The 25,062-nt window shown below is 47.2% G+C and overlaps 1 protein-coding gene across 1 annotated transcript; it reads left to right on the forward strand.

The window, feature by feature from the left end:
• Positions 1 to 1,598: 1,598 nt before the first annotated feature.
• PCCB (propionyl-CoA carboxylase subunit beta) lies at positions 1,599 to 23,617 on the forward strand. The gene is made up of 15 exons (XM_063407880.1): positions 1,599 to 1,791; positions 3,398 to 3,517; positions 5,797 to 5,865; positions 6,942 to 6,998; positions 9,018 to 9,131; positions 10,546 to 10,656; positions 10,956 to 11,064; positions 11,974 to 12,094; positions 15,658 to 15,739; positions 17,204 to 17,327; positions 18,614 to 18,721; positions 20,984 to 21,084; positions 22,223 to 22,321; positions 22,628 to 22,721; positions 23,365 to 23,617. The coding sequence occupies exons 1-15, from the start codon at positions 1,633 to 1,635 to the stop codon at positions 23,484 to 23,486; spliced, it is 1,590 nt and encodes a 529-aa protein (XP_063263950.1). The 5' UTR covers positions 1,599 to 1,632; the 3' UTR covers positions 23,487 to 23,617.
• Positions 23,618 to 25,062: the final 1,445 nt, after the last annotated feature.

Below are 25,062 nucleotides of genomic sequence, written 5' to 3' on the forward strand. Positions count from 1 at the left end.
AGTTTGACACGTTCTGGGGGACCAGACAGGATGACCCAAGTGGGTGGAGAGAGTTGGCAGGTGATTGTTGCAGTGATGCTACAGTTATGTTTGAAAGGTCATGAGATGAGGGAGATGCCTGATGGCTGGGGAAAGCCTGGGCTTACTCCCATCTACAAAAAGCCTGGGACTGCAATGTGATCCCCCTCAGTTTGGTATGGGAGGAAAGCCATGGCACAAGTGTCCTTGGCTGCCTTTTGTGGTCACGTGGAGAAGGTGACTGGGAATAGCCAGCCTAGATTAACCAGAAATAAATGGTGTGGCCAACCTCAGTGCCTTCTGGTGCCAAAGTGAGAGGGTCTGTGGAGGAGGGAAGAGCTGTGTGTGTCAGGTGTCTTACCCTGGGTGAGGTTTCTGACAGCATCTCTTGCTATACAGCTGTGTCCAGGCTAGCACATCATGGTTAGGAGGGGCAGCATGATGGTGAAGGGCTGGAGCATTTGTCCCAGGAGGAGAGGCTGGAGGACTGGGCTTCATCTTTTAGCCTGGACACTGGGGACATCCCTAGCAGCTGCTTTCTGGTACTGGAGAGCCTCTGGCTGTCACCTCACTCACCCCTCCTGGCTGAAGGAGAGTGTCAGAGGACAAGAGGCAGCTGTCCTGAACTGAAACAGGGCAGCTTGCTACAGAGCAAATTAGGTGGGTTGGGGGGAATCAGGCACTGGAACCCGGCTTGGGAAAGGTGTGCCAGCCTCTGTCCTTGCAGACGTCAAGGATCCAACTGACAAAAGCCCTAAGAAAACTGGTATGAATTCAGTGCTGAGTCTGTTCCGAGTAGGAGGCTGGATTGGAGCCTGAGAGCCCTTTCAAAATGAATTATCGTACCACAGCTTGTACATACTGTGTAATCCAAGAATTTCCATTCTTGGAGATTCCTCAGACTTGTGCTATCTACAAGGCCACGTTTATGCATTTCATGTGTGATATGTGGACACACGGCAATATTCACCTCGCCCTACTTGGAACTGGCCGGTGGTTTGTTGGTGGTCGGTGTCGGAGGTGGCCTGCAGGGGTAACAAATGATCTGCTGCACAGATGGCTGTGCCTGCACGCTGGAGAACTGCCTGGGAGGCGATGACATCAGATCTCTGGATTGCGGATACGCTGCAGCTCGGGCACCCGTGTGCGCTGCTTATTCCCCCCGCATCCTGACCCAAGGGGTCTCGATTTGCCTCATCCGTCCGAAAGTGTGCCGTGACAAGAGCCTCCTCTTCACAGGAGGCGGCGGGGAATCGGTGCCCGTGTGTCACAAGGACTGTTTTCCTAACAAATACTTTCTGGCATTTGGAACAAAGAGAGGACAGCTAATCTTGCGAGCTGACTCCTCTGCTCGCCTTCCCCACTCCTGAAGCGCCACAAATCTCTCCGCCACACAGGAAAGGCGGAAAAGCTGATGCATTTTCCTGCTGGTCTCTGCGCACAGACAACAGCGATGAACAGCCCGGCCGCGGAGGGCCGGGCTCCGGCAGCGGCCCTGCCCGGGCGTTCCGGAGCCGCGACCCCCGCACCGCCCCGCCGTAGCCGGGACACCCGAGCGGGGCCGGGCCGGAGCGGGGCCGGGGCGGGGCGGGCGCGCAGGCGCAGCGCCGGGACATGGCGGCCGTGCGGGTGCTGCGGCGGGCGCTGGGGCTGTGGCGGGGCCGCGCCGCCTCGGGGGCTCGCTCGGCCCCCGTGCCCCAGCGCATCGAGGAGAAGCGCCGCGCCGCGCTGCTCGGCGGCGGCCAGGCCCGCATCGACGCCCAGCACAAGCGGGTGAGCCCAGCACAGGCGGCCGGCGCGGACAAAGCCCCGTCCCGCTCCGCCGGGCGCACGCTCGCCGGGGAGGGCAGGCCGTGCGCTGCGGGGCTCCGCTCGGCAGTGGGGACTCGCGGCTTCGCCCCTTTGCGGAAAGCTTTCCTCAAGCAGCGCTAAAGACCGCATTGCCTGTTACTCTGGGTAGAAAAAAGAACAGTTGCTTTACTAATTCCTTCAGAGTGGTCACCGAGGTTGGTTGTAATATGTATGAGAGGTAGTGTAGAGAAGTTGTAACTTCTGCCTGTCTGTGTGATGATAACTCAGTTCTAGATTGCATAACGCTTCTGAACAACAGCTTCATCTTCACACCGCTGTTGCAGATTGAAGCTGATCTCTGAGATGAGAGCAAAGAGTTAGAAGAGTGGCAGTAAGGCAGAGGAGAAGACAGGTGGGAGGGATGACAACAGGTGGGTATTTAGTTTCCTGCCTCTGTCGTTCAGAATGCAGGCGCTGCTGATGGGGGTGACACAGAGGTTTCCTGTTTCTGTTTATTGCTTCTTGCTGGGATGCCTTTTCAGTGTGGTGCAAGGCCCTGGTGGTACCACGGTGGCTTGTAAGCATCAAGGAGGTGGGAATGGTGGTGCCCTTGAAGGCTCCCTCAGTGATCAGTCTGCCTGCCAGCAGTGTTCCCCCCAGTTATACAACACCTGAAGGCAGTTCGGTCTCGCTGAGTTACGTTCAGGACACTGACACACCAATATACAAGCACTTTTGCGTGTCTAGGGCCTCAAACAGCTTATGTTTTATATAAACTAAAACTATGGCTTGAAGCTTTCCTGCATGTGCTGCTTTTCATGAGCTTTTCGGCCTACTGGTCAGATGTTCTGTAGAAGCTGAGCTGTGTTATAATGTCGTGTTGATGCAGGGTCACATCATCCCCTAAAAGAGACAACCCAGGTGCCCTGCCCTTTGCAGACACGCTTACCATGGTTGGAAAGAACAGATTTGATTGGTAGGTTAAGATATAAAGAACTTTGCAGTCATTTTTTACTACATAACACTGAGCAAGGAACATGTATATCTGGTCAATTCATTCCATTCTTGGCCCTTACCCTACTTAATGTCCAGCAGGAAAAAGAACAGAAGGATTTTGTCAGAAGATGCCTACAGGCTGTTACACTTCCTCTTCCCTCTTATTTACTGCAGTCAAATAATATTTGAGTGCAGTGAATTGAACCCTGAGCTGTTGGGGAGGTCTGGGCTGGCTGTGGAAGGGTTCTCTGGTTAAGAACAGAAGAAAGGCCTTCATAGCAGCATTTAAATGTGTAGGCAAAATTAGCTGCGATGCATTTATATCCTGTTGAAAAGTCTCTGAGATTGTTTCTCCTGTGGTAGTGCTGCTTCAAGTCAGCCTTCTTCTCAGAGTCTGGCTTGCATTATGTTTGTTTTTGAGGAGGATAATAACTACACAGACTGTTTCCAGCTTGGGAGGCCTGTGGTTGCCTAATGGACCCGGTGTAGCAGATCAAGTGAGGTTTTGCTTGATTAAGCTGCATCTGCTGGGGGCCAGCAAACAGCCAGAACCACCCGATGGCTTTAGTAATTGTCACTTGCTCTGTTCCAGGGAAAGCTGACAGCAAGGGAACGAATTCTGCTGCTGTTGGACCCTGACAGTTTTGATGAATATGACATGTTTGTGGAACACAGATGTACTGACTTTGGGATGGACTCTAGTAAAAATAAGGTAGTTTTATTTCATATAACTTGTTTCAGTGTCCTCTGCTGTGCAGCCAGTCCAGTGGTTGAAAATGGGCTCTTCTGTTCACATGCTATTTCAACTATTTGTTTTCTTTGAATGTATAATTTTGTTGTGTAAATTTGCCCTAATTACTCTCAATTTCCATTTAACAGCTTGCAGAGTTTTCTGTTGTCTAAACTTGATACCTTTTTTATAAGGTCACCTGTTTGGTTCAAACACCTTCCTGGGAATTGTCTTAGATTTGCATTTTAAACAGTAGAGGAGGCTGCAGAGCTTTGTTGGTGCAATTTTGTCAATCAGATCAGATACAAGGAACAAATCAGGGTAGATACTTCTGCTTCCCTGCAAGTAGGATTAGAGTTATTGGATGAAAGAACCAAGATCTGTATTTATGCCTGCCAAACTACATAAAACCTTTAGGGCTTTACAGTCGGATCTGTATGTTTGGAAGTCCCAGCATTCATACTGCTCTGTTAGCCAGCTGCACCCTGCTTGCCAAGGCACTTTCTGCATAGTGGCCATGTATCCTAACCAGCGTGGTACAGGGAGTTCCACACACACACAGGAAAATCTGTGGCTCCCCAGAGTCTCTCTCTATAGCATCCATTCCTGATAAGGCACTGCCTGGCAAGAGTGTCCTGGTGTGCTTTGGTGGAGGGGACAGTGAGCTGCTGGATGTCAGTGCCTGTGCTGGTGTGTCTGCTCACTGTGAATCCTCCTGGAGCCAAAGGCTGTTTGCTGTGGGTTGTAGTGTAGGGCGAGGAGCTGCTCTGTGTGTGCCCTGTGCTGCACACAGTGACTACAGCTTCTGTTTGTGCAGTTTTAAAACCATTTCATTGGGTTTCAGTCCTTCAGGTTGTAGGATTGCCTCCTATGGATGAGGGGGGACAGCAGGGTTCCAGCAGGGCCGCTGGGAACGGCAGAGGTGAGGGATTTGTTTGTCCTGTCAGACAGGAGGCTGATGACACTTGGTGCTGGGAAGGATGTTGTGTTAGACCTCCTCCCCTCTCAGGGAGTAGCAGAGCAATCATCTTTTTTCCTCTGTTTCTTTTCACTCTGTTCCTCAGCAAACTCAAGTAACTGCCGTGTTATGGAGTTACTCCATGCTGCATCCCACACTGTTGATAACAAATTGCTGTTTCTGAAAACAGAAGGAGCAGCAGAGTCCTCAGTGTGACAAGAGGGTTAATTTTTTCCCTTGTCCTTCAGAATTCACCCTTCAGTGAGCTGCAGATTGTGTTTACAGAGCACAGTTTCACAACAGGTGACCTAACTGTGGCCACTGAGCTGGAATATGAGTTTGGCAGTGAATTTCTCAGAGTCCCTGGAACTTCCTGAGGGTAGGGTAGGACTTGTGCTCACGTCCAGGCCACTCTGTGGGCTGCTGGGGCTTTTGGGAGTCACCTGCACGTGGCAGTGGCTGAAGTGCAGCTGTGTGCTGCTGTCCTGTGTGCCAGGGGCTGAGAGCAGTGCTGTGTGTGCAGCCTGAGAAAAGGCACCAGGCAGGGGTGACCCTCCTGACAACAGGCCCCCGGGCATGAACGGCCCTGAGAGTGCGCCCTGAACCACACACTTCCCTTTTTTCTTTACTTTTTTTTTTCCTTTTTTAATACCAAACAACAAAAAGCACTTCGGTGCCTGAAATTCCCTTTTTTGCTCACAGCCCAGTAAAGTTCCTTTCCTACTGTTGTCTTGAAAGACTTGTATATATTTTCCTTTCTAGAAAGTGATACAATATAGATGAAGCACATTTTAAGACTCACTGGCTCCGTTTCCTTGGCCAGTTCTTTCTTCCCTTATTTATAGGGTGAAAAATGGGACAGGTCAAGTTCCAGCATTTGAGGTGACTGTAATTATATTCTTGGACCTGTCCAGGGTTGTTTTTTATCCTCTACCAATACCTCAGAGGTTTGTGCACCTTGTCGATTCTTTCAAAAAAATCGGCTAGTCCTGAGAAAAGGTACATCCTATCTCTGAGGGCATGGTTTGCCTTAACTTCAGTTGTGCTAAATTTGAAGGGAAATTGCTAATTTCACTGATCTTTACTCTACTACATAATGAATGTGATATTGCCTCTAATTTTCCTTTTCAGGGCTGGAGAAAATCTTTGTGGAGCTCCCACTGCAAACATGAAAGATGAGACTTCCTAGGAAATCAGTCTTTGCTTTGTCTTAGTAGGAGTTTGTGGAAATTTTAGTGGACATTGTTGTTTCTTTGATTTTTCTATCTATTATTTTCAATTAATTTATGTGTTTTTAATGCAGTATCCTGGTGACAGTGTGGTGACTGGCCGTGGACGGATTAATGGGAGACTGGCTTATGTTTTCAGTCAGGTAAAGTTTTACTTGTTTTTAAATGGTGTGAATTTATCCTTTGAAATAAGTTCACAGTAGTTCAGTGTGGCCACGTAGCAGTGTACCAGTGGGAGAAAGCAGGGCACCCTCAGACAAGAAGAAGCAAAATAGCTTGTGATACATAGCATATAAATAGATAAAATATACTTTTAATGTTAAAATATATTTTTTATATTAAAATAAAAGTATTTCAGAGGAAACATCTTAGGCAGAGAGTTATCTTGATCATTCACTGTGAAAGAAAGGCTTTCTTTCAGATCATTAGTAAGTGCTGCTCTGTTCTGGGCCACAAAGTAGCCTTTGTTCCATTTGCTCTCATGGCCAAAGCAGCTGTTGCAGTGTTACCTTGGAGTAAGGCCTGCAGTGTGCCTTTTTTGTTTTGGCTGTGTGCTCCTCCCAAGGAGAGACACTGATACATGGGCCTGAACATGTGGAGAGGAGCCAAACACAAACCTTCATTTTGGAACACAAGTGGCGGGCAGTTTCTGTATTAGTAGAATTTAAGGGTGCCCCTTCATGATAGACCCCTCCCTTTTTTATATTTAAAGATCTCTTTCCCTCCAAATTGACCTGGCTCCTGAGGTGCTGAACCTTTTTGGTTCAACTGTGATCATAGCCATGCTGTCTCTGTCCACACAGTTTTTGGGGCTCCTTTGGGAGTAAGACTTGGTGGGAATACAGCAGAGAAACTCCCCAGGAGCTGGCTCTGGGCTCTCTTTGTGCCAGTAGGTGTCAACATCCTCTTCTGGCTCAGTCCCAGGGCCTGTTAGAGATCTTTCTGCTCAAGCCATTTGGCTGACACAGTCCCTACAGCACCCCGGGAAGAATAACAACTCTTGGACATAACTCATGGGTCTAGAGCAGTGATGTGTGTCCAGGTTTGCATTTCCTCCTTCTATTGAGCTGGGATGATCTGCAGCCTGCACCGAGGGAGTCAGTTCCTTTGAAGCAGCATACCAAACAGCACTGTAGGATTGTATTATTTACTGGCAATAATTGACAACATTTTACTGAAATTATTCTTTTCCTAATCTGAAAATTTGCTTTACCTTCAGGATTTTACTGTATTTGGAGGCAGTTTGTCTGGAGCTCATGCCCAGAAGATCTGCAAGGTAATATGGCACAAGAGAAAATAAAAAAAATATTGTCAGCATCCTTTTTTCAGTCTGTTGTGATAATGACTTTGGAGAAAATGTTTGGTGACTGACTGTAGCGGGCTCTGGTGTGTGCCATACCTGAGTGATGCCTCTGGAAGCTTGAGTGTGAGCTAGCTTTTCCAGGTAATTCACACTTTGTTACTTTATGTCTTCTACTTTACTGCAAAGGATGAGAGATTTGCCAAGTACAAATATAAATTAATTACTCATTGTCCACTGGAGAAATCAGGAACTAATTCAGAAAAACTTTTTCCTCTAGACAGTGTGCTGTGAAAGTGTGTAATATTTAAAGAAAAGCAAATGTAACAAGTAAACAGAAGATAAACAGTTTTACAACTTGGAGGTCACCTTGACCCTGAGAGTTTCTCTTATCAGACACTTGTGGCTATTCCTGTTTGTCTGCTTGTCTTGCTAGAAGAATTTTTGAATCCTAGGACTGGGGAGACAAGAATTCTTTCATGCATGAGTGTTGAGTGCTGTGAACTGGGAAATCTTCCTGAATTTTCTTGCCATGGAATCAGAAACAAGATTTTTGGTGCACAAGGCTTTTAATGCTGTGGGAATAGCTACTCTTTGGCATAGGCTTCTCAGGAGTGTGTGGGTATAAAACTAGAAAGCGTGAAGACTTTGGGCTAGATAACAAATACTTGGTTTTACCAGGTCTTGATATTGGGAAGGACTTGAATTACCCTTTCACACTGGAGCTTTGTGATGTCTGTACTGGGGAGGGATGGAATGGCACTGGAATGATGGGATACTTTCTGGTGGGTTTTCTCTGATCTTTCTAAAGCAGCAGGGTTTGATCACAGAACTAGAAAAAGTGTGGGTCCTTCCTGGTTGGTGCTGTTCTTGGTGGGCTCCAAAGCTGGAAGGCTCTGGGGGCATCAGTTGCTTTGGGGCTCAGTCTTTGATGTGTTTTAGGAAGAACTTGGAAGAGCCTTGAGAGAAGAAGTCCATATATAGGTCCCTGGAAAACGTGTCAGTGAATTCTAGGACTGTACAGAGGTAGTTGCCACCAGCTCCCGTTCAGGCTGGAGTTTCGGGTCTCCTGAGAAACCACTGACTTGAGAGTCAGGTGTGGTTTCTGTGTTTCTAGGCAATATAAAATTCAAGACTGATGCTACAAGCCCTCTGAAAGATGGGACTGGAATTGCAAATCACTTAGCAAGTTGAAGATTGTCTGAAATAATTTTATAACAATGATTGAAAGAGCAGGGAAAAGCAGCTTCAAAATTCAAAATGAGGATTAACTGATGTTTTACAAAAATTACTTAAGGGCTAAAGCAGGTCTTGATGCTAAAACAGATCTTAACATCATGTGCCAGTGCTGTAGTGTTATGAAAATGGCAAATATTTTACTGGAATTCAATAATCAGGAATATTTTGTGTAAGGAATGCGAAGAATTCAGTCCTCCTACTTAAGGCTCTGTTGTAGTATTGTGCATGATCTTGAGGCAAGTAACCAAAATGATCCAAGCCCTACAAAACAGGATATGGGACTGAATTGATGGTGCTTAGCCTAAAAACATGAAGAGGAATTGAAGACTGAACGGAGATTTGAGGGGCTTGAATGTTCACAAAAGTAAAGGCCAAGAACAGCTAATTGGTCTCCCTCACTGCTGTGTATGAAGACAAATGGAACGTTTACATTTCTGGAGAAAAGATTTAATTTAGTCTTCCCAAAGAAGTTCTAAGACAGGTAATCAAGAACTAGAATATACAGCTTAGAGAGATGCCACAGCCACCACTGCAACAAACTTTGAAGAATAGATGAGACATATCTGAGGGGATGTTTGAGGTGCAGTTGAGGCCCCTTAGGAGCAGGGAGAAATTGTCCCTCTCCTGTGACCGTGTCACTCACACTGCATTATCCTAATCCAATGCTGAGCATGTACATGCACAGCTGGGAGGGCAGATATTTTTTGGGGTTTAGCTTAGCTGGGTCAATACTGAGGAGTTTGTGTTCATCTCTAGATCATGGATCAAGCTGCCATGGTTGGAGCGCCCGTGATTGGGCTGAACGACTCTGGAGGAGCCCGCATCCAGGAGGGAGTGGAGTCCCTGGCAGGCTATGCAGACATATTTCTGGTGAGTAGGCTGCTGGGTGGACAGGGAGCTTGGCATCCACAAAGGTGGGAAAAACATGCAAGTGGGTGTTTGTAAATAAATGTTAAGGTTATCGTTCTGTGTCAGCCAATGGATAAAACAGTGTGTGAAACCCTGACTTTGGTTCTTGGCTTTGGGTGAATGTACCCATGTCTTAAACAAGGGTGATGCTGGGCTCTGTAAAGCTCTGTGATCCAACGTATAGTGAGAATGAAAGAACAGGCAATTTGCTTAATTGGAAGAAAACCCCAAGCAACTACTTGACTTCTTGGTTTACACCAGTTTTCAATTGTTTGTTGTGTTGGGATGCAATTTCTCTGAGCATTTTTCAGTTTGGGACAGGTGGGTACACCATTGTTCAGTGGGGTTTTTTTTTGTTGTGATGCACTATCAGTGCATTCATCATTCCCTATGTCTCTTCTGAAATACAGATATGTTATCAATTTCACACAGCAGTTCTTTTCAATAGGGCTTGTAAAAGGTGAAGGATTTCCACTGGACAAAGAGGGTCTTAAAGTAAATTAATCACTGTGTACTGAAAGGAAACTTGAAAAGCTCAGATCAGAAGCAGTGAAGTGCCTGTTCTGTCAAGATGGGATTGGGGGAAAATTAAAATAGAGTTTTGGGGTGGCAGGGAAAGAAGGCATGCAAGCCAGAAAGGTTTCTGTTCAAAGAAGTGTGTGGGTCAGTGTTAACCTCACTGGCTGGGGATGTCCAGTGTTGATTGCACTGGTGAAAGTTTTATGTTCCTAGAGGATTTTTTTGGTTAATGCAGGAATTTTTCCCCTAGGCGCACTGCTGCTCGTTTTTTCACAGAAATGACATTCTTTTGTATGCCTGCTAAAATACTTGCATCAAATTGCATGCACAGAGCACTGTCCTTTCAGTAGGAAAGCAGGTGGGATGTCAGGTCAGTCAGATGCTGACAGGTTTTGGGTGGTGCAGTCTGGGAGGAGCAGTTACAGAAGTTGCTGTGACCCAGTTGAGCACAAGCAGTGTAAGTGGTTTTTTGGACAACACACCATCCATGTTGGATGGCAGCCATTCACCTCTGTGTAAAACTCAAGCTGGTGCAGAAACCTGATTTTAAAAGAGTCGTTCCCCCAGCTGCTCAGTAAACTTACTTCTGCCTCTGAGTACAGTGTACCTACACATTGAAATGTCAGGGACATCCACTCCTTCCCACTGCAGGCTCAGTGCAGTTTTTGCCCCTGCAGCATCTGTTGAGGTGGCTCATGTTATCTCCTTTGCAGTCATTGCATGATATAGGGAATCAACTGTATAGGAACAGAAAGAAGAAAAACAGAAATAAACTCATTTTGGTTCAATTTGCATCAAGAGAAGAAGAGAAGACACGCTTCTTTGGTAAAACCAGAATTTTCTTTTCCTATTTCAGAGAAATGTTTTGTGTTCTGGTGTCGTTCCCCAAATCTCCCTCATCATGGGTCCCTGTGCTGGAGGAGCCGTGTATTCTCCTGCCTTAACTGATTTCACATTCATGGTGAAGGTAAGGCTGTGTCCTGAGCTGGTGACACTGATCACACACTGAGTTGACCACATGTGAATGGGTGTTTTCCAAGATGATCTCCTGCTTTGGGTTTTTGTTTTGCACGAAAAGTTGAGAGAAACTTTCCCAAGTTTGTGGACAATTGCATTTTCAGTGGATTTTTAATGCAGTGCAGCCTTTTTAAGAATTTTGTCCCTCTCCTTATTTTGGGGGAAGTCTCCAGAGGCTGTGGCTGTTCCTTAGGTGCTTTTGCAGCTTGGCTCTGGCGTTCAGTGTCTCTGCTTTCCCCCTTGCCCCAGGACACATCCTACCTGTTCATCACTGGGCCTGATGTGGTGAAGTCTGTCACCAATGAAGATGTCACCCAGGAGCAGCTCGGGGGTGCCAAGACACACACTGCAGTGTCTGGTGAGAGCTGGGGGCGTTACTGAACGTGCTAATTGTGCTCAAAGTAAATGAGAGTTCTGGCTAGACAGCCCATTGGCCAAGGCAGATGAGTCTAAGGGACAAAGCTCTGGCTGAGCACAGGATCTGACTCTGCATATGCTCTCCTGCAGCTCCTGTTTAGTAGCAGAACACAAAGGAGGGAAAGTGGGAATGTGGGAGAGTTCTGGATTTGGAAGAGAAAGAAGCAAACCCACAAAAGATGCTAGAAGTGGGAAGACTGTCACGGGGCAGGGCTTAGCAAAGTCAGCTTGGGGTAGGGTCTTTTTGTTTGTTGTCCAGACATTTGCATGGGTTGAAAGATTCTCAACAGTCCCTTGTTTGCTCACTAATGTGATTGATTGAACTGCTTAACTATAAACCAAGTGGCAGAAGAGCTGAAGCACTTCTTCCCTTTTCTCCCCTCTGCAAAAATGTGTGTGAGTCATGAATCTTCCCAAGACTCAAATGATTGTGGGATCTCAAATTCTGTGTGAACTGAGCTGATGATGAACCAAAACCACACACACAGATGCTGCCCAGATCCAGCCCTTTTATAAAAAGCACTTTTGGTCCAACACTTAGGTGAAGCACAGTAACCTGAACAGAGTTCCAGAAGGCTGGAGTCCAGCAAGAGCTGTGTCAGCTGATAAACCCCTTCACATTATTTTAAATATGAGGTGAACAGTCCAGACCTGTTCTGGAGAAAGTCTGATATGGCACATGTTTTCTGGATATTTTTAGCTGGCCAGACTTGGTGGCTTTAGACTCCTGGTTGTTAATAGCTCAAGTTTAAAGACTCTTGCTGTTGCTTGTTTCTATCTTTATTGGTATATATTTGGAAAGGAAAGCTTGCACAAGGATTTCCATACCTGCTTTACTGTGTCTGTGCAGGAGTTGCACACAGAGCCTTTGAGAATGACATCGATGCTCTGCTGAACCTCCGAGAGTTCTTTAATTATTTACCCCTGAGCAACCGGGACCCAGCTCCAGTGTGCGAGTGCCATGATCCCAGGTAAGGGAGCCTGGCTGGGCTTGGGGCTCTCTGAGCACTGCATTTCGTGGCTGCTCTGGCCTAAGGGCCACGGAGACATGGGTGTTCTGGGATCTTGGCAGATAATTGTGCATTCTGCTGTGTGAATATGGGAAGTGTTCCAACATGTGTGTGTTCACTGCTAGGTTTAATTCTGTTTTCTGAAAGGACTGTTGTCCAGGCTGTGTGCAGAACGTGGGGAAATGCAATCTCTGTCCAGGTGGGCTGCCCAGTCCCTTGGAACAAGTGAGAGAGGTAGGAGAGAGCACAGTGAGTGGCAGTGGGGAGAGCTTGCCCTGTTCTGTCAGCTGTGTCTGTTGGATGAGTTCTGCTCATAAGGGTTAGAGGTGGGCAGGCAACAAGTGGCAGAAAGCTTTGTGTGTTATGTACTTGTTTCAGGCTCATTGTGGAGTTGGCAACATAATACAGAAAGGACTTGAACCATTTCAAGAGGGGAAAAATGGCAACTGTCTGGACTTTTATCAGGGAATTTTTCCAGGAGCTGAGAGCCAGAGAGACAGCATGGGACACTGAGCAGAGAGCCTTGCTAGGACTGGAGGGCAGAGAATGTCAGTGGAGTAAAAGCATTTTGACCCAAGCTCCAGTTGAATCAATGTTCAGCCCTTTCCCTAGGGACCCCTCAGGGGCTGTTGCACTCCCCTGCACAAGAGTGGTGCCTGAATATGTCCCTTTCAGCTCCTCACATGTGTGTGATGTGTCTTGGGGCTCTTCATGTGTAAAGATTTTAACATGTGAGTCTGGAAGGTTGTTTTCTCTTCATCCCTCACTGTGCTTTTCAGTGGCTGTGTAAGTTTGTTTGGGGAGGTGCTTTTGGATTGATTTTACAGATCATTCTGCTGGTCCCTGAGATACATGTTTCACTTTTTCAAAAATAAATTTGCCATTTTCTTTTAGACAATGGCCAGACAGGTCAATTCATTACTAGTCCTAAATTTTTCTGAGGCAGGTGTTGATCTTTAGGAGTTCATTAAACTGTACTGGTCTGGTTCTGTTCTGTTCTTGACTGCTCTGGCTTGATAGTGACAAAACCAAAGCTAATCTCTTGTATTATTTGCTGAGTTGGGGGATTATCTTTGAGGTTATCATGATCTTTATAAGCATTCAACAAGTTGTACTTGGATAATTACTCTCTACAGATTTGATTTTGGTATTTTAATTTCACTATAGAAGCAACAGTCCATTTTTAAATCAATGTACTTTGTAACAGTTTATTTGTGAGAAGCTGTCAGTTAGGTTGTAGCTACTAAAGTATTAGAGATTTGTTTCCCTTAAAAAAAGAACTAATCTCTTACAAGGCATGAGATATAATAAATGCAATTTGTACTAAGAACTTCAATTTAGTAGCCTTTATGCATGTGAAGGCAGATCTATTTGTTAAATTTGTCTGGTTTTATAGCAGCATCTCCAATAGTTCTCCTGTTTATGGTCCTAATGCACAGATTGGTATTATTTCATCTGGACATACTGACATCTTAATAGATTCCTCTTGCTTGGGATTGATGTGTTTGATCCTTACAGCTGCTCCAGTCCCAGTCCATTCCTCTAGAGCAATTGCTCTCTTATTGCATTGTTTGCACACACAAAAAAAATTGCCACAAATTATGCAAATCAAATGTAATCTACTGGTTCTATCACTGTGAAGTCCTGGGGCTGTTGGGGATTGTTTAACTGGTTTGTTTTCCCCCCTAGTTAAGCAAGTTGTCTTTGGTGTTGAAAAATGCTGGCCTTGGCTGCTGAAGCTTGTGTTGGTGAGAGTTTGTTGACAGTGGTCTGGGTTCCAAGGCCTTGCAAGTTTCTTGCAGTACCCAGGTGTCCCTGGTGAGATGTCCCCTGCCTTTGGGAGGTGTCTGAGCATTGCATTTGCTGTATGGCATGGTGGCATTGTAGCTCTCTCAGTCTCTCCAAACCTCTGGAGGAGTTTACTGCCAGCTCTTGGTGACCTGTGCAGTTTCCCTTGTGCACTGAATGAAGCCCAGTGTCCCTCTGGTGAGGGTCTGCAGCTGTCACAGGCTGTAACAACGAGCAGCAGTTCTGTCCCATTGAGTGGGGTCTGTAAGAAACACCTCTTAAGCCCAGTGAGTGCAGCAGCAAGCTCCAGATGTCCTGTGTCTGTACAGATGTTTGAAGGAGATTTGCAAATGTGGTATCCTGGATAATGTCTTCATTTTGCTGATGGCTGTTTTAATGCTGTTAAAATTTCCTTCAGCACTGTGAATTTATGGGAGCAATAATTTCATTTTTCCACTTCTCTCCTTTGGGGTAGCACAGGTGACAGGACAGAGCTTGGAGCACATCTGTATCTACTTTACGGACAAGAAAGTTTAGAATCATTTTTATCTTGGGTTAAGTGTGTTAAAACACATTTAACTTCTTCAGATTAAGACTCCATTATATCATTTTATGGAAGTGCTTGTATGCAGTATTTGTATTTGTATGGAAAAAGCACTTGAAGTGTTGCTGTCAGCGTTATTCTATAAATAGCTGTGTCTTTCCCCTTCCCTGCAAAGGGCTGTGCCTCCCTCACCCCGTGTGTGTGAGGGAGCACAGACAGCCGTGGGGCTGCATTTTTACCTTTTGTCTGATTTTGTCAAACCACACATCACTCTCTTCAGTTTTAAATTGTGTGTCTAGAGCCTTGTGTTGTCTTATTCAATTGTACTAAATCATGGCATTGTTAAAATATTAATTCAGTAAGAATAGAAACACCATTTGTAGCAGAGATCAGTATTTTTATGGAACAGCACAAATACAGTAGTCCTGAAACCTTCTCAGTGGTGATTCATAAAAATGGACACCCCTGCACTGAATCCTCAGACCCAGCAGGTGCTGAGTGGGTCCCTAATGAGGGTAATGTGATCAAAGCTGGGAACTGATCCTGTCACTGCTGATGGCAGCGCAGGGGCTCTGTTACAGGAAAACTCCACGTGAAAATGTGTCACTGGAAGTGGAGAAACAGCAAAGAGGCTTCTCTTTAAACACAGCCAGTGAAGGGAAGACACCGAGTGGGGAAGTTTTCCCCACTCTCTGCTTGTTTGGGGACGGGCAAATGAGCATAGAAAGGTTTTCCTGGCCGGCTGTAGGGCCCAGGCTGTGCTGCTGCCGCCTGTCACCTGCTGGTCCCGCCAGCACCCCCGTGTCCCCTGCGGTCCGGCAGCCTCCCGGCCGTGTCCCCACAGCCCCCGTGTCCCCACAGCCCCCGTGTCCCCTGCGGTCCGGCAGCCCCTCGGCCGTGTCCCCACGCCGTCAGTCCCGCGGGCCGGCAGTGCCCCCTGCAGCCCGGCCGCCTCCCGGCCGCGTCCCCGCAGCCCCGCTGCTCAGCGCTTCCCGAGCACCGGTGCCTGTGGAGGAGGGGTCTCCTTCAGGAGGAGGCTGCTCAGGCTGCCCGAGAGGAAGGGAACCGGTTCTTTTCCCCGTATTTGAGGAGGTTTGCAAAGTTTCTCAGAGGTGGAATTGTTTACCCGAGCTTTTGTTGTTGGTATTCATTTGGTCTTTAAATGTCGCTCACTCTTACCTGCTCTCCACAGTGACCGTCCGGTTCCAGAGCTGGACACCATTGTCCCAAGTGAGTCAACCAAAGCCTATGATATGCTGGATATCATACACTCCGTAAGTCTGACAGTGTTCACATTAAAGATGCATATATTACATTCTGGGTCTAAAAAATGGACAAAAACTAATAGAATAGCACTGAGGATATACATACTGTTACTTATTTATTTCAGTCTTTATAAGTGACTATTTCCACCTGTGTAGTAGCTGTGAATGGGCAACAAAAACTTCAGGGGAAAAAAGAGATTTTAGCAGAATGCCAAGATTTGTTTTCAAGGCTACATGTTATGCTGTATACACAACTCTACCGATGAAAGATGCTGCAATTCAGTTTTTTCTGTGGTCAGGACCCCCTTGAGTTCTGTTGCTTGGCCCTTCCCTGCACCTTGTTGCTTCTGTCTTGGATTCCAGCACTTCCATGTAAAAGTAATAAAGTACCCAGAAAGCAGAGATTTACCTTCCCTGTTTATGATGAGACATGTACATACCCAGTACAAGAAAATATATGTCTATTTTTTTTAAATTACAAAGTTTGCAACTGGTGGCATTTACACTCATTTTAGTGGCGAAAGCAAGCTCAGGATATTTTTAATCCCTGGATTCTTCTACTGTGAATTTCAGCACTATGTCTAATGAAAGTTAAAAGGTGGCATGTAATAAAAACCATTAAGTGAATTAGGAGAAAATCCCCAAGCCCTCCCACAGATTTTGGAACCTATTAAGGAAAGAAATAACGCCACTTTTATAGTGCTTACATTTTGCACAACTTCTTTAAGACTGAGGCTAACAAAATGACTGGCATGCTGCAGTGTGTATGAGAACAGCTGCCACAAACAGATGGAACCAGGGAATCCTGCTGGAAGCCCAGGCAGCCGTGTGTAGGTGTCGCTGCTGCTCCATGGATAATTCTGATCTCTGGAACGTGCGAGTTCTGATCGTGCCTCTTTGTGCCAGGGCTGTCCCTCGGCAGGGCAAGCTGGGACACCGAGCTCGAGGGCAGTGCAGCCAGGCGGGTGTGTGCTCCAGGTGGGCACTGCACTCCCTGTGTCCCCTGGGCACACCCAGCACTGCCCCTGGGCCAGCAGGGCTCTGCTGGCTGCTCTGAGAGAGGCTCTGAGCTTGCCGAGAGAGTTTACATCAAACGTGTCACGGGCGCTTCTGAGCTCCAGGAGGTACTGTTCTGTCACTGGAAATCAGTCTGTAAGTCTGCTGCCAATTAAGATGTGAGAAAGAAGTTCTTAACATGTGATTTGCATTTTATTCTAAGCCAGGAAGAAAGGCTCCCTTCAGTCATAACGGTGTTCCCTGACAGAACGCTTAACTGACAGTTACGGTAGTTTTTGTAGGATGAGTTAATTCTTGCGATGAAGGCTGCAAAGACCAAAAGGTTTCCCTCCCTCTCTTTCCTTCAAAATTCTGCAAGTTCTGAAGTGTTTTAAAAATTGCAGTACTAAGGTAACTGAGTCTGTGTTTGCCTGTGTATTTATGACCTCTGTGTGGCCTCATACGGGCCCTTTGCAGATTGTTGATGAGAGGGAATTCTTCGAGATCATGCCGGCCTATGCCAGGAACATTGTGGTTGGATTTGCCAGGATGAATGGACGGACCGTTGGGATCGTGGGCAACCAGCCCAAAGTGGCCTCAGGTTAGAGTCCCGTGTGAGCCTCTGAACAGTGCCTTGCCTCTGTCTCTGCATGCTGTGTAAGGTCAGAGCTGCTGTGCTGTGTGCTCCTCCACTCATTCTGTGTTTTTCCCATCGCTTGCTTTGTCTTCAACCTCCCTGTAATGCAGCTGTGAGCTGTGAAACGAACTGCAAACCCTTTCTTTAGTGGCTCAGCAAGGTGATCTTGCTCCCAGGTAATGAAATCAGTGCTGCATCCAGCCCAGGAGGTGCAGCAGCTGCCCACGGGGTGGGGATGGGAGGGGAGAGGAGCACCAGTCATTGGGCAGCAGCCTGCAGTAACTGGGTTAGTCATAGCATGGAAACCACACACTTCCCTCCATGGCAGTAGAATCCCTACAACTCATCTGCAGGGTGAGAGGACTTTGTTATCTCACTGTAGCTGAACAGTGCAAAGCCTTCAGATGCACAAGCAGAGCTCTTGGCCTCACAAGGTTTGGATCTGAAGGCACAACGTGCAGCTCCAGCTGAGATCACCCTTTCTAACTGTCCAGGGATTTTGCTTTCTCTCCTTAACTCAGTAATTTCTGAAGTGACCTTCCCCAGTCAGAACGTTCTGGTTTACTCCTTGTTTTGAATTCTTGTATCTATTTGTTTGGGAAAATCAGATGACCCAGTATGGTGTTTCATTCGTTTCATCTCATCTCTACAAGATATGACCATCAAGATATTAGACAGAAGGTTTTAATATAAATTTAATCTTCATTTAGTATTTAAAATTTTAACAGCTCTTTTCAGACAGAGGCTTTGATACAAAATGTGTTTTGTTTTAAAATAATTGTGCATAATACAATTCTAAATGGCAGTGAAAGAGAACAGAAACCCTTCAAAGTGTGTCTACCAGAAATGCTGATTTTTCTTAAAATATTATTGGACTGTTTAATGTTTGTTTTTTTAATGGAGAACTCTGTAACCTTCCAGTGTGACTGATCTGAAAAACACTAATGAAGAGAAAATTACAGAAAAAAAATTAAATTATATGTATGTAATTAAATTGTAACATTTTGGGATATAAAGTCTTTGCACACAGGGGTCAGAAAAATGAAATGAGCCTTTGAGTATAGCTTGTTCTGTGCTCTTAGTTCTAAACCAGGAAAGCTTTATGGCAGATAATACCCACATTATCTACAGATAAGCTTTTCCTTTGTTTTAAGAAGACAGTACAGCTAAAATAGTGTGATTTTGAGTTGCCTTGAATTACTGCAGATCCCTGGAGTTGCTAACACCTTTTTCTGTGTTCTTAACCTCAGGGTGCTTAGACATAAATTCTTCTGTGAAAGGAGCCCGCTTTGTTCGGTTCTGTGATGCCTTCAACATCCCCCTGATCACGTTTGTGGATGTCCCTGGGTTTCTGCCAGGTATGCCTTACCCTAAAGTTGGGTGTGGTGCTACAGACCCTCCCAGGGGCTGTGCAGTCTCTGAGGCACTCAGGGGACACTGGGGCTGCCTGCAGTGTGCCAGGGCTGACAGACACTGCAGGGCTGGGGGTACAGGGGCAGGGCAGCACCACAGCAAGGTCTGACCACCCCCTACCATGCCTTCAAAGCCCCCAGGATCCCCCAGAACAGATCACCTCTTCCAGCCTCTCTGGGGAGAAAAGTGTGTTTTCATTGGCATTGATTTGGTTGTACACAGCCTCCTCTGTGTCCTTTTGATGCTCCCAGACACTTCTCAGTGGAAAATGCCTGTGTTCAGAGGTACTTCAGTGAGGAAAGGGCTGTGATGAGCCTGCTTTCAGCACAGGCTCTCTGAGCAGGCAATATTAAAATGACCCGTTACAAAACAGGTTGAGAGAGGACTATAAATGTTATACAATCAAACCTAATGTTAATACTTGTATAAACCATGGTTTACCTTGAGGCCTCTGCAGTTCTCAAAGCATCAGAATGCGACTATTCAGCATTCCAGCTCCTGCTTTAACATGATGGAGTTGGCACGTTTTAACCAGGAGTTCCTCTCCTTTCTCCCCAGTGTAGGCTCAGCCTCCTCCTCTGATACAGGTTAGGCAGCAGCTTGGTGTAAGGGGACACTCCAGCAATCCAGATTTGAGCAGTTGCTCAGAATCCAAGAACTGTTTCCATACAGCTAATTCAAAGTAGTGACTTGATACTGCACAATAGGATGTTGGGTTGAAAGCAGATAAATGGAAGAAAAATAAGAAAGACAAACCTGAAGAGATGAGACCTGAGGTTTGATTATGATCCAAAACGTGTTGTGTTTTAAGGAATTTGGCAAGATTAGCCCATGAGCATTAGAAATCACAGATCAAGTAACAAATTCTGAGGGTGGCTTCCTCATCCCATCTCCCTGTTCAGTACAGAAGGCACCTGTCACCTGGCTCACAGCAGTGTACAAAACCTCTCCCAGCATCAGTGACCCCAACACTTGAGTAGCCCCCAGATTTCACAGGTGTGCACAGAGATGACACTTGAAGTGTTCATAACCTGTGAGTGGATAAAAATACATATTTAGAACAAGGCTGGGACTGAATCTATGGCTAGAAAAGAGTTTATGTTAATTGGTCATGGGGCAGTGTAAATACTTGAAACACCTGAATGATCTTACACTGGAAACATTAAGTGACTGGCTACTCTGTTCTAGGTGTGGATTAGAAACAGGCTGTGACTAAAAACGGGGTCTGGGAGTGCTCCCCAACTCCTGGGCCTGGGCTCAGGCTGCTCCTTGGGAATGAACACCCCTGGCTGTTCTGATTCTTGCTGCAGGAGGGGTCTGTGGGCTTGGCAGGTCCCACTGGCTACAGGGGAGGGCAAGAACCAGAAGTAAAATTGCAGCTGAGAGCAGACATTTGTAAATGTAGGCAGAAATTTTCAGACACTCAACTTATACCTGAGGGGAAACAGTAATGTTAAGCCAGAAAATACACCAAGTAAGTTCTTCAGTCTCACAGAAGAATTTTTACTTACATTAAAAAAATCCATAGAAAACCCTCTTAGAGTATTTGGGATCATCTCCTGTGCTAAAAGCTAAAGTCAGGAGGTGAATAAACTGCTAGAAAGTTATTGTAGAGTTATATCCAGTAGTCTGAAATTCACAGTCCTCAAAATAAATTACAGGAGACTGCTGATTCAGAGTCCAATCAGGTAAGCCTGTCTTTGGGACAGAAGGATGTTGAGCATCCTGTCACATGGATGCCTTGCACTCCTGTTTGCTGCCTGTGATCATTCTCCAGAAGCATCTGCTGTGGAATTCATGCTCTGTTTTAAGGTCCATCATCCTGGGCTGCCTTGAAGGACAACTAGGGTAGGTCCTCAGTATGGTAGAGTAGCCAAGCTGCTTTCTGTGTGCTCTAGAAAAAAGGGAGCTTGAAAGACAAGGTTTCTGCAGAAGTGACTCTAGGCTGTTTCCTGCTGCTGGTCACATCTGGAGTTTGGAAAGGCTCTAACTGTATTTTGTTCCTAGAAAGGTCCCATCTACTGAGCTGATTTTCTGTGACCTTCTATACAAACAAGTGCTGCTCTGAATTTTGAGTTGCTCAGTGTCTTGCAGAGAACTCAGGCTGGCATGACCTTCTGCAGGGTGCTAGCATGGCTGTGGTGGTGGTGAGGGATGATGGCGCTGTGTGAATCCCCTGGAGTGAAGCAGCTCCTTGTCCTTGGCAGGCACAGCTCAGGAGTACGGCGGGATTATTCGCCACGGGGCCAAGCTGCTGTTTGCCTTTGCAGAGGCAACTGTGCCTAAGATCACTGTCATCACCAGAAAGGTAAACTGGCAAATTCCACAGAGTTCCTCTTTCCACCGCTTTTAGTTAAACCAAGCTTTGTCTGTCTGTCCCAGTGGTGCTTTCTATCACTGTCACATCTCTGTTTGTCCCATTTGGTAACACTTCTTTGTATAACATTACAAGAGGCCACTTCTTCTATTCCCAAACCACTACTTTAGTTCCTTCCGTTCTTTTGTCTCTGCACCCCTCTGGAACTCCCAGTTTCTGCTCCCTGCTTTCTGTCTGGAGTGCCTTCACTCAAGTACTTGTCCCATGTCAGCCAGCCTGTCTCACTAAGGACATGCCATCTGTTTGCAGCAATTCTGCTTTCTCCTGTCTTGCCTCCTGAGCCTCCCTCTGCACAGCCAGCACTGGCTGCATCTGTCTTCTGCTATATCTGCAGGTTGAACACTCATGTGGATTCTTTTCCTCCCCAGACTTCTGCTGTGCTCTACCTCATCTTCCTTTCTCTGTAAGGTACCCAACTTCCTACTGCCATAAGCTCTGGGGCTGGCACCTTACAGCCTTAGCCTTCTCCTTGCTGCTCTGCCCCTCCTGCTCATTTTTCTGATATGCTTTTGGTTTATCATGGCAAAAATAAAAAAGAACTTTCTGTTCCTTTGCCTTCTGTGATTGTTCCGAGTATTTCCATGCAGTTTTTGTCAATCCTGCAGCCTTGCTGCACAGTTCAGTACTGCCCTGACAGGGACTGCACTGCAGTTTGCTCTGCAGTCCTGCAGTATCAGTTCATCACTGCTGTCTGGAGCATTTCCAGTTCCAGAGTGGAGCACTGCAGAGCCTGAGTGCTGCATTCCCTGGCCAGGATATTCCAGAAGCACGCTCTCTGTTTGGTCTGTGTGCATGTGCAGGGTGCAGGTCGAGGCCTGCTGGTCTGGATCCACACTGACCCCCCCTGCCTGCCCTGCAGAATGGGCATGGTTAGCACCAGCAGCCCCCTTCCTTGCTCTTTGGGGGCTCTAGTTGAAGTGTGTCTATTCCTAGGAGATGCTCATGCTCTCCTTCAGGTAGAATCCAGCCCCAGCTGCTTGTCTCTGCACTGGAGGAAGCTGCAGGAGCAATGCAGGCTGTTGCAGCTGCAAGGCCACTGCTGCAGTGAATGCCCTGGTTTGTGTTACAGGCCTATGGGGGTGCCTACGACGTGATGAGCTCCAAGCACTTACGAGGGGACGTGAACTACGCCTGGCCCACGGCCGAGGTGGCCGTGATGGGAGCCAAGGTGAGTCCAGGCCCTTCTCCCTGTGCAGCAGCAGCAGCAGGGCCCTGCCAGCAGCAGCAGCAGCAGCAGGGCCCTGCCAGCAGCAGCAGCAGCAGGGCCCTGCCAGCAGCAGCAGCAGCAGTGCCCTGCGAGCAGCAGCAGCAGCAGTGCCCTGCGAGCAGCAGCAGCAGCAGTGCCCTGCCAGCACCGTGGGGTGTCCTGGTGCTGCAGGCAGTGGGGATGCTCCCAAGCCCTCACCTGGAGGCACGGCTGTGAGGTGGGCAAGGGCTGAGGGACTGTCACTGACCTGAGCTCTCCTGTTCCCAGGGTGCTGTCCAGATCATCTTCAGAGGAAAGGAGGCAGATGCAGAGGAGGAGTACGTGGATAAGTTTGCAAACCCCTTCCCTGCTGCCATGAGAGGTATGGTTTCTCCCACAGTTTCCCATTTGGTTTGCCACTGCATGGAGATCAAGTTGTGCTGTTGAGTAAACCTTTTGCTAACAAGTTAGTAAGTTATGTACTGGAAATAGAAAAGTGATGCTTAACCACAGCCTGTGCATGTGGAAAACATGTGGACACAAGACACATCTTCAGCTGCAAAGACCCTGGTGAAAAGTGGGGACTGCTCTGCAAAGTGCATTTTCAATTGTGTAGGTAGTAGAAAGTGTCTCAAAATTCACCTTTTCCTTTGTAGCAGAGGTGCTTTGACAGTCTGTTATACAGCCCTAGATGCAAAGCACTGGCCTGAAGAAAGAGTAGGGCCCAGTTCAGTTATGTACTCCAGAACTATCAGGAGTAGGTTTTTATACTGTTTTTATTTCCAGTTTTGGAGCAGTAACTGTGCTGTAAAAGGCAAGTTATATTCAAAATTTAAAAAAATTACTCAGTAAAGTTTCCTTCTCAGGCTATTTTAAATTTAGTTGATTTATAACTTGTGAACTTATTTATTCCAACCTTTGTTTTGATTTTGCTAACTTATGGGTTAGCCTAGATACGGAAGGCTGGGAGGCAAGCACTTCATGGTTGGTCAGGTTGAGGGTTTTTTTGTTTTAATTTTTTGCAGGGTTTGTTGATGACATCATCCAGCCTTCGACCACCCGTGCACGCATCTGCCATGACCTCGATGTACTGGCCAGTAAATCCCAGTCCAGTCCTTGGAAGAAGCATGCCAACATCCCACTGTGAGGGTGAGCAGGGGCTGCCCATGCTGGGAGACATCCTGAACACGAGTTAATGGAGGTCTGTTTGGCAATAGAAACAGTTCTTTTCATTTTGATTTTGCCAATAATCATCAATAAATCATAGCATATATTTAATTTGGGGCTCTGACCAGCTCACATCTCTCAGCCCTTTCTTGGTGGTTAATACTGCACACACCCTGCCCTGCCTGCTGCAGGTGAGCTGTTGCTAATTGCTCAAGGTCAAACATTGCCTTGGCTCCCTCATTCCACAGGCCCTGGAGGCGGCTCAGGCAGGCTGAGCCACCTCCCACTGCTGGGAAGTTGGACCCCTGTGGAGTTCAAGGGCATTCCATTGGCCCCACACCTTGGAGTCTGACTCCACGTCCTGCACCACTGACTCCAGGAGGCAAATCCTGTGCCTGGAGAGCAGGCGCTGCTGATCCTGGACTCAGTTGTTGTGTTCCTCGGGTAGTCTGGCCTGTGGCAGCTTTTCCTGCTGGCTGCAGCAGCTGGGTCTCAGAGCCCGGGGACAGAGGTGGGGGGCACAGGGGAGGCACAGCCAGCCCCCTCTCAAGGCCAGCAGCCAAAAAAGGGCAGTTTTGGTGGGACATGCAAACCCTCTTCCCTCAGCAGAGGGAGAACAGAGACCTCCAGCGGCCCCTTCCAGCCTCTTTTCTCTGGGATTCTTTGGCAGCCTCGCCAGGAACCACTGCAGGAGGTGTTCCTGTGATCAGCCCTGGGCCTGTGCTCACCTGCTCAGTAGCAGCTGCACCTTCCCTCCAGCCCCAAGGCAGTGAGGAACAGCCACTGTCACATTCAGTGCTGCTGCAGCAGCTGCCAGGCACGGGAGGGGCTGTGGGAACCTGGCTGCTCTGAGTAACTCACATTTGCTCTGAGTAACTCACATTTGCTCTGAGTAACTCCCTACCTGTGCTGCTCCCTCCCCAGCACGAGCCTGAAGGAGGAGAGAGGTAGGATGGCCGTGTCCCAGGTAGCTTCTCTTCCCAGGAAAGTGCAGTGAGTAGGGCTGAAGAGCTTGGAGCCTCAACCTGGGGGGGGAAAAAGCAACAGCAAAACATCATCTAAAAGCACAGTATAAAAGGAGCATTTCAAGTAGGAGTCCCAGCTCCCCAGGTTTTTGGATGCATGGAAGGCAGCACCTTCAGGCTGCAGACACACTGGCTGTCCTGGCTGCAGCACGTTCAGGGCAGCTGCATGACCCTCCAGGTCTGTGCCTCAGCAGGAAAAGGCTCTTGGTGCTGTCCCAGGGAATGGAGCCAGTGCAGCAACAGGGAAGGGAAATGGAAATGTTACTGTGCTGGGTTTCATGGCCATGGTGGAAGTTCTTAGTTAACTGTGAGTGAACTGTAAGGGTTTATAATGCCCAAAATTTTCCAAAGGTACAGCTGGTTTAGAGGCAGAAGCTGTGATGGGGTTACATACACAGCTTCCTCCTTCTTCAGCCTGCCGAGGAGGAGACAGAAGGAGACACTCCATGAGAAACCGATTTGGTCATAAAGAGAAAAGTACGGCTTTGTTAGTTGTTTCCTAACCTCAGTATTGCTACAGACTCCATCCTC

Source organism: Prinia subflava, chromosome 11 (assembly GCF_021018805.1).
Source record: "Prinia subflava isolate CZ2003 ecotype Zambia chromosome 11, Cam_Psub_1.2, whole genome shotgun sequence".
Taxonomy (NCBI): domain Eukaryota; kingdom Metazoa; phylum Chordata; class Aves; order Passeriformes; family Cisticolidae; genus Prinia; species Prinia subflava.